General features: G+C 27.0%; 1 protein-coding gene across 3 annotated transcripts; it reads right to left on the bottom strand.

Moving 5' to 3' along the window:
- Nucleotides 1-1406: 1406 nt before the first annotated feature.
- On the bottom strand, nucleotides 1407-8609 carry LOC140671097 (uncharacterized). Of its 3 annotated transcripts, none has more exons than XM_072902157.1 (10): nucleotides 8348-8609; nucleotides 6904-7260; nucleotides 6375-6795; nucleotides 6116-6252; nucleotides 5911-6028; nucleotides 5668-5739; nucleotides 5206-5491; nucleotides 4808-4978; nucleotides 2564-2631; nucleotides 1427-2224 (listed from the first exon to the last, which is right to left on the bottom strand). In XM_072902157.1, exons 1-10 carry the CDS (start codon nucleotides 8503-8505, stop codon nucleotides 1496-1498), a joined length of 2517 nt encoding a protein of 838 aa, XP_072758258.1. In that variant the 5' UTR covers nucleotides 8506-8609; the 3' UTR covers nucleotides 1427-1495. The 3 variants fall into 3 exon arrangements, with proteins under 3 accessions (XP_072758259.1, XP_072758258.1, XP_072758260.1); XM_072902159.1 differs by lacking the exon at nucleotides 8348-8609 and having other exon boundaries at nucleotides 1435-2224; nucleotides 6904-6961; nucleotides 7089-7174; XM_072902158.1 differs by lacking the exons at nucleotides 5911-6028; nucleotides 6116-6252 and having other exon boundaries at nucleotides 1407-2224.
- Nucleotides 8610-13331: the final 4722 nt, after the last annotated feature.

Below are 13331 nucleotides of genomic sequence, written 5' to 3'. Positions count from 1 at the left end.
TTATTGAAGATACCGTAAGATATATAATTGAAAATATTTCAAAAAAGAATTTTCTACTACCTAATATATTTTATTTATTTTGCTATTTGTTTCAAATCTGACTAATTAATCATTTTAAAAATTTGTAATTTCCTTAATGGTGTTTTTAGCTTTTCTACCGACATTTTCTTTCCATTTGTAAAAAATTTTAAATTTATAGGCTGGTCATTTAAAACAATACAGTTTCTTGTTTTAGCCACTTCTTATTTAAAAACTATTTTGAAATTATAAATCTCTCTTAAAATATAAATCTTAAGAAACAACTAATATTATCTTCTTATCACTATTTTAATATTTCATTACAGTAATTTGAAACAAGATCAAAATTTGTTATTTATAGAATATCAGAATTATTTTACAAACTTAAATCAAATATTTTTATAAAACATTGACAAAATTTTTTGTTCATCAGTCATAATAATAATCCAACATTTTCTTTTAGTAAAACAATAAATTACAAAGAACAAATACTACTAGACAAATTTATTTTTACAATGAAAATGCTTAGAATGCAGTTAAGGAATTAGAAAACATATTAAAAAATGCTATTAAAGAACATTATAAAAATGACCAAATTTAAGACTCGGAATGTTATGTGTATACGTTAAAGGTTATTAAATTTATAATATACCTACATAAGTAATTTAAACATTAAGATAGTTTAAATTCATATTATTATTATTATTATTATTTTGTATTAAACAATAATAATGCTCTTAGTATCAATTAATTGTTTTTCTTTTTTTATTACATATGCCAATGTTTTGTACAATAATCTTTGTATGCATCAATGCAATTTAACTGAATTTTAAGTAATTGACTAAATTATTTGAATTAAAAATTTCACATATTTCATTACTTGAAATGTTAATCGGACATTTGTCGAAGTCACTCTAAATTTTCATCACGCTACAATCATTACAGAGTCATGTAAAAATATAAATTGTACAATAATTACAATATTAATCAAGTAGAAAACTTTCATAAATAAACGTACATTAAATATATATTATAACATATAAAAAGCAGAAAAAAAGACAAAAAGAACATAATGTATGAAAAATAATAATAAACTTAAAAATATTCTGCAAATTTTCAAAATAAACATTATCATTTGGCCGAAAATGCCGCAAGAAATAGTCAAATAAGATATTTAAAAAAAATGTTACTACTTAAAACATCTTAATTATATTGTTATGTTTTAAATCAATAAAGAAAAATTTTAATAAATCTTGTCGTTTTCTTAATGAAATTTTAGTTTTCTTACTGATATTTGTTTCCTTAATAAAAAGTTTTAAATTTATAGATTAGGCATTTAAGCAAAATTGTGGATGCTGTTATTAGTTTAAGTAATATTTTATTAAAAAAGTCTTTTTAAAATTATAAATTTAACTTAAAGAAAATAGTAAATACATTCGATTACAGTGAAATTTGAAAACGGATCAAGATTAATCAGTTACAGAATGTTAGAAATTTTTATTGAACTAACGTATGGATTAACGTTTTTATCAAATATTGACGAAAGTTGTTGTTCGTCACTTATCTTAATCTTTGAAGCTGCTTTAGTAAAATAAATCAATAGAATACGAATTTCATTACTGTGTCTCAGTTCAAATTCTCGCAGCCAGGATATATCCGCTCTTTTATGTTTATCCCAACTTTTTGGATATTTTATCCCATTTTCTTTGGCGTATTCATAAGCAACTTTTGATAGTCGTTTCAAGAAACGTACTGTGGAAAAGTAAGAATTCCGTTGAAGTTGATCCTTTGCCCATATCTCGAAAATCTCTAAAAACCGTTTCTCTTCCAGGAATGTGAACTCTACTTCACATTTGGGCTTTATCTCCCTGTCAAATTGGTATTTTTCTCCAAGATATTTATAACGAACTATTTCTTTGTCAAGTCTTTTCCTGTTAACTCGGTAGCGTTTCATAACTTTATTTATACTTTTCTTTTTAGATACAACATCGTTCACTGCTGCCTCGTACTTTATTTTCATTTTTAGATACTTTCTTTTATTTTTTAAAATATCTATTTTTAATAGTAAAGTTCCAATATCAAGTTTATACTTCGCTACTACGTCTATTACAGGTCTATGTTTAATCATAACATCATGTACTGCGCATCGGAGCTTTCTCCTTAGCTGGACATGTTTCTTAAGTTCCGTGATATATGTTTTGATATTCTAGAAACAAAAATAAATACAAAAATACAAGCATTTTGCATAAGTGTAAGCAAAAAATAATAACGCAAAGTAAGAAAATAAAGATCCTAAGTAATTGTACAATTATTTGCGCAATTTTCGCCCAGCAGTATACAAGTTTTTGTTCATTTACAATATTTTATTATAATTGTAAAAAAAAAATTGCTTGAAAGATTTATTTTTAGATTTATTTTGCATTTTAGTCTTACTTTATTGCTTACATAAATGTAAATTTATAAATAAGTTACATTTATAAATATATATTATTAAAAAAAAGTAATATTAATTTTCTTAAAAGTAATAATTATTTTCAATACTTACAATATTTTCTTGATTATCTTCCAATTGCATTTGTACTGCTGACGTTTCCTTGAGAGCGGACTCTTCCTCTGTAATATTTTTTACTATGGTAAGATTTTTAATTATGGCATTGTTTAACAGTGGCAAGAGCAATCGCACGGTCAGCGAAAGACTCGGGTTTGAGTCCCGATTCAGCGACTTTGGCCCGATACTTTTCTCGCCTACGTCTCTTTAGGAAAGTAAGGAGGGGTTTATAAAATTCTCAAAAATGAGAATTTAAATCTTGGTAAATACACAAAGTAAAATATGTGCCCTTGTGCACTTATCAATTTTACAGAATAATTATTTTTTTCAAAATCGACGAACTAACATCCGCGTTTGGCTCTTAATCGCTCAGTTTTCTAATTTGCTTATTTTTAACTATTTTCAATGTTTGTATAATCAAAGATGTTGATGTCTAGTATTTCTTCAAAAAGTAGAAGCATGTTGGAAAAGTTTATCAAAAAAAAGTTTTTTTTTGTACTTCTGCTGATGTTTGTGTAGCGATGTTTTTTTCCATTACAATTTCTAATAAGTCCGAACTCTGTTGATTTAAAGATGTTGAGCTTACATTTTCTTCTGTGCAAAAATTTGATTTCAAAAGATTTTTCTATAAGGAGTTTATGTATTAAAATTTGTTTATAAGAAAATTTAGCCAAATTAAATAAAATGTTTGTAATGACTTCCACCGACTCTAATGCATTCCCGTGCACGACGAATAGCTAATTGCTGCGTGCGCCATAATATCCCAGGATTATTTCTTATTTCTTTACAGTGATAAATAATTTTTTGCAAGTAATTGTTCTCTCTTTGATACACAATGTTATTTTGTACTATTTTGAAAATTTCATTTATCAATTATTACGAATAAAGGTTTACTTTTTATCAATCAAATGCGTTTTTCTTGAAAATTGTTAATTTTAACGAAATAAAACAAGAATATTTTTTTTAAACAAAGATTTTCCTAGAGAAGAATCTAAAAATATCATTTAAAAATAAAAAACCCTATCGGCTTTAAAGTTTCGTAAGTTAGAAGACACAGGTGATTCAATTCTGGCTCTTCGAGATGATATAAAAAAATCTATCATACTATTTTTAAAATCTTCACTTAATAATAAAAAAGGATTTTATTAAGATCTACAAAGTAATATAAAAGTTATTTTTAAAAAAGATGATTCTCTAATTTAAGCTTTAGAGACAAATATCTCGGTTGAAATGCATTATAGAATAAAATTTTATAGAAACTTATGAGATTATTTTTACCAGCTCTACATACTCACGAAAAATTGCCCACCTTTATCAGAACTCTCTGTATATATAGAGTTTAATTTTAATCACCCTAGACAAATATCTCGAAAAATATGAAAAAAATGATTCAGACAAAAGTTGTATAGTTTTGATGGGGACATGAGATGGTGTACACTGATTAGACCTTGAAAAATTGTTTGAAGATTTTATGAAAGTCATCTTTAATTTTCTAAACAAAACATTCTATATATTTTTGCATATTCTTGTAATTCATCTCGCAAGATTTCCAAAACACTATGATAAAGTATTTTTTCATTAAGTACTTTACGAGTTATAAGACTTGAAAATCACAGTAGGGTAAACTAAGGTATGATGGCCATACGGAAAAGATGGCCATAGACTGTAATTTTTTCAATAATCGCTACATAGTGAGTTTTTTTAGCCATTATCAAAGATAATCGATATTTACAGTAGTTTATGTGCATACATTGTTCGAGATAACGATATTGTGAATCTTATATCATATTTTTATATCATATTTTTATTTAATTACTCAAATCAGTGGCACTATCTTATGCCCCCTCGAAACCATACAACTTTTGTCTAAAACATTTTTTCATATTTTCCATATTTTTCTAGATATTTGCCTGGAACGATTAAAATTAAACACTACATATATACACATATTATAACATATGTATCACGTGATAAATCTCTCTTTCGCTCTCTCTCTCTCTCTCTCTCTTTCTCTCACTCTCTCACTCTCTCTCTCTCTCTCTCACTCTCTTTCTCTCTCTCTCTCAATTTCTCATATCTTTCTATATTATATCTCTCTTCTTCCAATAGCTTTTTCAAACAACTGCCAAACAAGATTGATAGTTTAACAGCCATAGACAGCAGGAATGAAGCACCACACGAATTTGACAATCAACAATCAACCAGCATCACAGAAAAGAGGCAACAATGTCAATAACATACCTATTTTAGAAAAAGGATTTTTAGATATTGCTGCGGCAGTTATAGCAGAATCATATGGGAAAAGTTTCGCTAGCATTTCGTTTGGTACGTAATGAGTGCCCTCAAATTTGCAGAAATAGCGACCTATTTCGCTATTTTCAATCCATTTCGGTGTTGTTAAACTTATAGCGTCTAAAATAAAAAGCACAAAGAATAAATTATTCATAACTAACAATAAGAAAAAAAATCAATAAATGAAATAACATAATAAAGAAATAATAACTAAAATAAGTAATATAAATATATTAAAAATAATAAGATGTAAAATAAAATAAAATATTTTATATTGTGTAAAAAGAGAAGAACGCGTACAATAAACAAATATAATTTAAAATGAAGACGTCTAACGATATTTATACCTTCTTGCACGTAATACATTTCATCATTTTCGGTAAGAATTAAGTAGTGTGTCTGTTCTGTACTAAAAGTACTATAGACCTTCACTGGCATTAGATTATAGTCGAATATATTTCTCCTGTTTTTCTTAAAGAATGTAACATTATTTCTGTCCTTAATGCGATGCCATCCGATTATTACGCCAGTCGAAGAATCTGTAGATTGATCCTTATGTGTTACAATTGTTCCAACCGCAAATTTTGCTGCTTGTCTTGATTCATAAACTTGAAATTTCTTCCTGCTTAAAGTCTGGAAAGATTACATTTTTATTAAATATTTTTGCCAAGTATAATAATTTCTAAATAGATTTTTGCATTAAATTATTTATATTTATAATTCATGTATACATAATTGTACATGTTATCAGAGAAACACGAAATAGATTTCTCTCTATTATTCATATGCATCATGTTCTGATAACGTACCACTTTCAAACTCTTACTGTACTTCCATACTTCAGATTTCAAGTGAGAGTACTTAGTAAGATATAGCATAATCTGTAATGTTGAAAAAAAAAAGATTAAATATATAAACAAGATTACAAACGCGAAAATGAAAAATAATTTTTTTTGTTTATAAAGCTTATTTTATTGATTAATATTATTGCCGAGATTATGAATTTATTAATTATGTTAATAGAAATTACACAGACGTAGTTGGAGGCTAACCTTGTTTTCTGATGACATATATAATATAGTACTGGTTAAGAATAACTGCTGGCTCATAAAACCACTTGGGAATTTGTTAGATCTTACAGTAAAATATGTTACCCTTTTTAGATTATTCCTATTATTGTAAACAATAAATCATAATATATGATAAGAGTAAAAACGTCGAAAGATCAAATAATTTTTAATCTATTATTATACTTACGGTCTTGGATTCCAACATAGATAGAGACGCTGGTTGAAATGTTTTAGTACTATTTCGAAATCTATACCAAGTCTCCTGCCCACGCAGTAACATATTATTAATAAAATTAATTCTTCGCCACATTTACTTTCTAACACCTATGCCGAAAATTATAATATAGAAATTAATTAGAGAAAGAATATTTTTCCATATTACGAACATGACATGTTCTCACAGCATAATTTATCATAACTGTAATGTGTTACAATATATAACTTACATAATCTATACACATGTATTTCAATTCTTTCGATTTGTTTAGTCGAAAGTTTAATTTGCCCAATATATATTCACTGATTGAATTAATAATCTGCGTTCCTTCTGTTTCGTTCCAAGTATTCTCGACGTTGATTTTCCAATAGTAAAAATCTTTAGCGGGCATCGAGAATATGGAATGGTCGGGATGTTTTTCTCTGAGACATTTCAATACCTCATATGTGATGCTATCTAATGACGCTTTTACAGACGAGTAACTTACAATCTTCCGGAGTTGAAGTTTTTTTGCTAAAATAATAGCATAATGTTCTGTAAGTAGCTCTAAATCAATGGACATAGGGTCTATATAATAAAGCTTCATCCTGTTTAGCATTGCAAGCATTTGTATAATAAAATATCTTTTTCTTAAATCGCAACCAGCTCTTCTGAAAAATGTATATATTAACTGTTCAATAAATACGCATTCTATGAAGCTGTAAAGATTCTTATTATATAGTATATAATATTTCAATTTATATTGTATTTAGTTTTACCTTGGAGATCGCATAAGCAAGCTTTTAATCTCATCCATTGTAAAAGAAAAAAAAAAGTCTACGAAAGGATTAAAAAGAATATTGTTATTCTCTAATTTATTATCTATTGTTTGTAATATTATGAGTGTTCCCTCAGTTATCATGTTATTATGTATCCACACCATGTTATAATATTTTTTAATTACATCAAGCAAGAAATTATGCAATTCTCTAACGACACTTATGCCTGCTTCCATAAAGTTAAATAGTTTTACATTTTTTTGTTTGTGTTTTTTACACTTTTTCTGCTTACGACATAGAAAATATTCTTTAATCTCATTTTCTTTCTGATCATAAAGCTTCTTTCCATTAGGCCACCTGTTAAATAAATAAATATATATAAACTTTGTTGCTCTCCTCAAAATTACAATTATTTATATTACATTTATCAACAGACAACATAAAAAATTAAAGAAACCTAACCTCTTACATATAAAAAATAAATCATAAAAAAAATGAAAAGAAAAATGTGCCAGGGAGTAGTGCGTGCGTGGATGCATGCCTGCGCGTACTTATAACAAAATAAATAGAAAGCAAGAGGAATTAGAAAAAAACAATGTATTCTTTAGGTGTAAAAACGTGACAAGTTTAATGATAATATATATAACATATATATAAAAAAATAAAAATACAAAATATAACAGAATAGATGTAAATACAAGGTGTTCCTTCTAATTAGAGCACTTAAAATATTTCTAATTTTTTTTTTATGACATGAAAAAATGTCAAAACCAAATTATTCGATTTAAAAGAAATGATATCCCGACAAGAATAATAAAATTCTTTTTCTAATGTCATCTTTTATGAGAAGGACATTCTTTAAATAAGATGGAATATTTTAATTAACGTAGTAATGTACCTTAAAAAAAATTTAATCACATAAGGTATGTTAATCTTCAAATGACTTTGAATAAAAAAGTATGTTATACATATAATACATATATGTATAATATGTTTATATTTTATTATAAATATTATAGTGAAAAGGAAAGCGATTCTGGGAGCAGAGAAATATCTATTAAAAAAAATTTCCTTAGGATACTTGTAATTTCATAAAAAATTAATTTGTTTCCATTTAAATGTGTACAGAGCACAAATTTTTTTGGCTATAAATAGCCAAAAATTTATACCAATTGCTGAATAAATCTCAATTTGAGATTGTAAATTCTTTTTTATCTCTTTGTAAAAAAAAAGCGTAGACGAAAAAATTAATTCTTTACGAAACTAACGTATTACTATCCACGTGTAGCTCTTAATAGCTTGTGAAACTTTGTTTTTTAATCGTTTAATAGAAGATATTTTTTATCTATATCATTTTTATAAAGCACATTTTTTACAGAAATGATACATTGTGCTATAGGTTAATGAAATAAAACTTTGGAAAAATTTACGGACAAAGCATTACCTCTGAGAAAACTTTTTTTTCATAAACGTGTCGTGTTTGGCTGCACACTTGAATTGCTTGCACACGCATCTAAAGTTAATGATATCCTCAATACTAATATCTTCGTAGCCAAGAATGACGTCTATTACCTCTTCAGGCAAGCACAGTATTGTAGCCATTATAAAGCGTTTTAATATACCATAAAAAATGTAATTAAAAACACAATAAATAAAGCTAACAATATAATTAAAAGCACACAAAATCAATAGCGATGATATTTGATCGTGTCTGTAGAGAGCACTAAATTCTTTACACTCCGTTCCTCTATATTCTAAACTGTAAATCTGAATGCTCTTCCACTGTCGCCGATAGTTGTCAAATGACTGTGCTTGTAAAAGAAAAATTCTATCGAAGGGTCTCTTGAAAAGTACACATTGTGCGCTACCTGAAACTCTTCGAGTTTCAAAGTATTATTCTTTCCGAAAAAGAAAAAAATTGTTTGAAAGAATATGTATACCTACCTTTTGTTCATTATTAGTCCTAGCATTAAAGAATTTATACCCTTTCTAAAACTTTCTACACTGCAAATATGTGTTAGATTATAATTTTTACCGATGAAGGTGCAAGAAGGACAAAACTAAATAAACATATTTTTTAACATTTAAATTAATTATATATTTATCTTCCTGGAACTTCATAAAAAATAATTAAAAAGAAAAGAAATTCTAAGAATGTAAATAAAAGAAGAATATAGAGAAAGAAAAACAATAAAAGCAGATTTGTAGTAAAATATTAAGAATAATTTTTTACAGAAATTTACATTACAGCAAAATATATTAATTAAATATTGTTCACCATAGAGAACACAGCTTAACGGTAAGAAACTGATATGTATAGACACAAGGAGAAGACTACGTGACGTGCCTGAACGCTTAATTTACCGACATCATTATTTCTCATTATTTTGTAATAAATTTGACTTAAAATTTTTAGAGAATATTTTCGACGTATATAAAGAAATTGCCTTTTCTCATAAATAAAAATTAAAAACTAATATTATATATTCTTCTAAATATAACTTTTTTTTAATATTTCTTAAATGTGTATTTCACTATGCCAGGGACATGTGCAATAAAAGACAAGCAATTTCTTTGAAACTCAAAACACAAAGGATTTCTCACAAATGTGCACTACCTGAGAGACCCCGTCTAGCTTCAAAAGAATATTTTCCGATGTACGCAAAGTCACGTGACAACTGCAAAGTGGGAGAACCTTTAGATTTATGGATAATTCCAGAATAGAGATAAACGAAAGTGTTAAAAAGTTCTGTAGCGTATAAGACGCACGTGCTTTTGAAAATGCAATTAAAAGTACATAAAAAACTTCTTTTTGTAATGGCTACGATAATGTGCTTACCTGATAAGGTGATATGTATCATTCTTGGCTACAATGATATCAGCGGTGAGGATATCATTAACTTCAGATGTGTGTGCAAGAAATATCATCACGTAGCCAACAAGAATTTTGTGGAAAAAAGTGTTTTCAGAGGTAATTTTACTTGTTTATCAACTCTGCAAAAGAAAATATATTTTGTAAAATATATAAAAATGTAAGAAATGTAACAAAAAAATATAAAAAGGTTAAAGAAACATTATATATATAAATTATTATAGAGCTACGCTCGATTTAAAAATAAGTAATTGCACATGCGGAGAGGAATAGGACAGATCGTGGCTACAAACATTATGTCACACGATCGGAGATATACAATCGCGCTCAATCACGTGCATGAATCAGCTATTTGTCACTCGCATACTCGCGGCATAATTGCACGCTTTCTGTATGTTGATAATCCTTTCGAAAAAATTGCAATGAGTTAAAATAAATAACATAAAAATTGAAAATGCCGTGATGGTAATTCACATTACATTAAATAATATAATCAAGGACTCGAGCCGAACCAGAACCGATAACGTAAGCGTTTAGACGGACCAAAACCATAAACCGTAATAGTATGTTAAATTTATAACACCGTAATTGGATTGTTATTTTCGGTTTATGATCTTTTTTTGGTTCTTGCAATTTATTCCTACAAAGTATTTTTATATTATTTATTCTTTATATTTTATATTTTTTAAAGAAAAGTACGTAAAGTCACATCTCGAAATTAATTGTTGTCTCTTTCTTGTTTATGCTAACAAATTCTTTTCTAACGTACTGTGTTTATTTCGACTTGTTTATTACTTATGAACAACTGTTGCGAATATTAAACAGAAAAATTCTGTTTACTGCAGAGATCCAGAAATACGGACAGATCCAGTATACGGAAATATATGGAAAACAGAAGAGAAAGACAAAAGTTGCAAAATATATTACAATACAATCAAATAAAATACTTTATGAAAATAAATATTTTGTCAAATAAAACATATTTTTGAAGCAATCGCAATTTTTAATCTCTTAGAATACTTATTTTCATAAAACTGTCATGATGCTAAATTTGTTCTAGTTGAAATAATGTTTAGTTTTATAAAAACAGTAAAAATAAATTATTCAAATAAAATTTAATCTGAAAAACTTTGAGTTTCTAATTTATTATCTTCTTTTCGTCGGGGAAAATGCATTACACACTTCTTGCCGGCAGGTCCGGAATAAAATCCGGAAGAATAACTCCTTTCTATTGCCAATTATTGTCGCTGGCAAATAAAACGATTTATACTCGTTTAGAATCATATCCGATTTTATAATCGTTTTGTAGATGCGTACGTCATTCAGTTGTCAAAAGTTGCAAAAGAAAAAATTGTATTCTCCAAGTGTATGTATGTACATACTTCATAAATCCTCTTAATATATGTATATTCTTAATAAATAAGAATATTTTCTTTTCTACATGATATATTTTTTGCACTATCATTTTTTATAAATTAAATAAAACTATGTATATATTTAACTTGTCAAAGTTTTAGTAAATAGCAAATTTCCTTTTGTAAAATTAATTTGTGTAATATTATTATTGAGATTAATAATCCCAAATATTAAATAATATAATAATATGAAAATATCCTACTCAGTATATATTTTTACATGTTAAGAACATCTGAAGCTATCCTAGTTTTCAGAGGATTTCTTTCTTAAACTAACAATAAGAAGATCCTCTTGATACTTATTTTAAAGGAAGATGTTATAAAGATAAGTGAAATATTATCTCTTAAGCTGAGAATATAATTTTTTTGGTGTATGTAAAATATATCAGCATGTATATTAATCCTTTCGTCGGCGGATCATTAAATATCTGTATCTTTAAAACTGTTTTAAAACTCATACATACATATATATAATTAAAATAAATCTTTCATGTGTATCTTGCATAAAATTGGAATAAATATGTTTTGATTTTAAAAATATTTTTCTTTTCCCTTTAATTTTTTTATATAAACAGTATATCTATTTTAACAAAAGTTATAAAAAATGAATAAAATAATAGGTATACAATTTTATTTTGAAATGCAATACGTACAAAAAGAAATTTGCGAATGTTTTAAAATTGACCCAGAATATCCTCTATATATGCGATTATCCCGTCGTCTGAGAGTTAAAATAATGGATTTATCTACACTCTCTATATCTTCATCTACAAATCTTATAAATCCGTTGCTTTAAAATAGAAGCTTCCAAATAAAAAATTATTGTAAAGCTTTAAAATAAAATAAAAACAATAATATACAAATAATACTTATCTTAAAGTTGCTCCATCGGTGGAGGATGCCTCTCCTAGGCATCGATCTGTAATATACAAACAAAAGATCCAGATTGTAACAGTGTCCAAAATATTTAATATTTCAAAAAATTATTATTGTACGCATCGGATATTCGGTGCAAATAATAATAAGCAGATTAATAAAATAATTTTATAACTATTGCAAAAAGAACTGTACTAATAACTCTTTACTAAGTCTGTATAAATGCTATAATCTTCTAAAAGTAGAAATTTTTACAAGATATTTAAATCATGTAAATAAAAAATCAATGTAAACAATAACGCGCTCTGCATCACCAAAGCCGAATGTTATGTTATTATTTTATTACGTATTTTGGAATCACTTTAGATATGCATTTTAACGTATTAAATTTTATCACGTAGCGTAATGCATATTATCGTAGCGAGAAAGAGAGCGTGTATTATTGTGTATTTAGATTAAAGTTCTTTTACGTACTATATGCAATCGTGGTTCATGCGCTTTAATACGTCGTCAATATTATTATTTGGAATCACTTTATTATACGAACATTAAGATATTAAATTTTTTTTCGCATAGTGTAATGCGCGATATTATCGAAACGAGAAAGAGAAAACGTGTGTCATTGTTTATGACGCGCTCAACTTTGACATGACCGAGCGCCGAAGTGGGAGCACGTGTTATCGCTACGTCCGCCCGAGTCGGAATGAATGGAAGTCACGGCTGCTGCTGCTCACGCGCTGTATCCCTTCCACTTTCCACCTCTTACTACGCAACGCGTCTTTTACACTCTGTATAAGAAATAGCGCGCGCCTGTGATGTTCTAGTAATTCTAAAATACGTAAAATTCCTTAACTGAATGATACTTTTAATGCACTTTAAAGCGTATACATGAAACGCGATTATGAAATATAATTTAATAATGTAAAGCAGAGCAATCTTATGACTTGGTGTGTATGAATTATACAACGATTCTATTTCCTCATTATATTCATTATAATAGACATTATTCATTATAATAAATGTAATAACGAAAATTATGTCAGTGATGTTAACGATTATTGAGGAAAAATAACAATTATTGGTAGAATCTTTATTCTGGATATATGCATATTTATTAGCATAACTTAATCAAGAGATTTAGACATTTACTGCATACAAATACATTACTGAATACGCATTAACTCTATGCTATTATAGAAATTTATTATAGTATTATATTAAATAAATATTCTCTTTCTTTCATCATAATTATTTAATTACTCTTA

This window comes from Anoplolepis gracilipes, chromosome 11 (genome assembly GCF_047496725.1).
Source record: "Anoplolepis gracilipes chromosome 11, ASM4749672v1, whole genome shotgun sequence".
NCBI classification, from domain to species: domain Eukaryota; kingdom Metazoa; phylum Arthropoda; class Insecta; order Hymenoptera; family Formicidae; genus Anoplolepis; species Anoplolepis gracilipes.
This window is presented reverse-complemented; position numbering and strand designations above follow the sequence as displayed.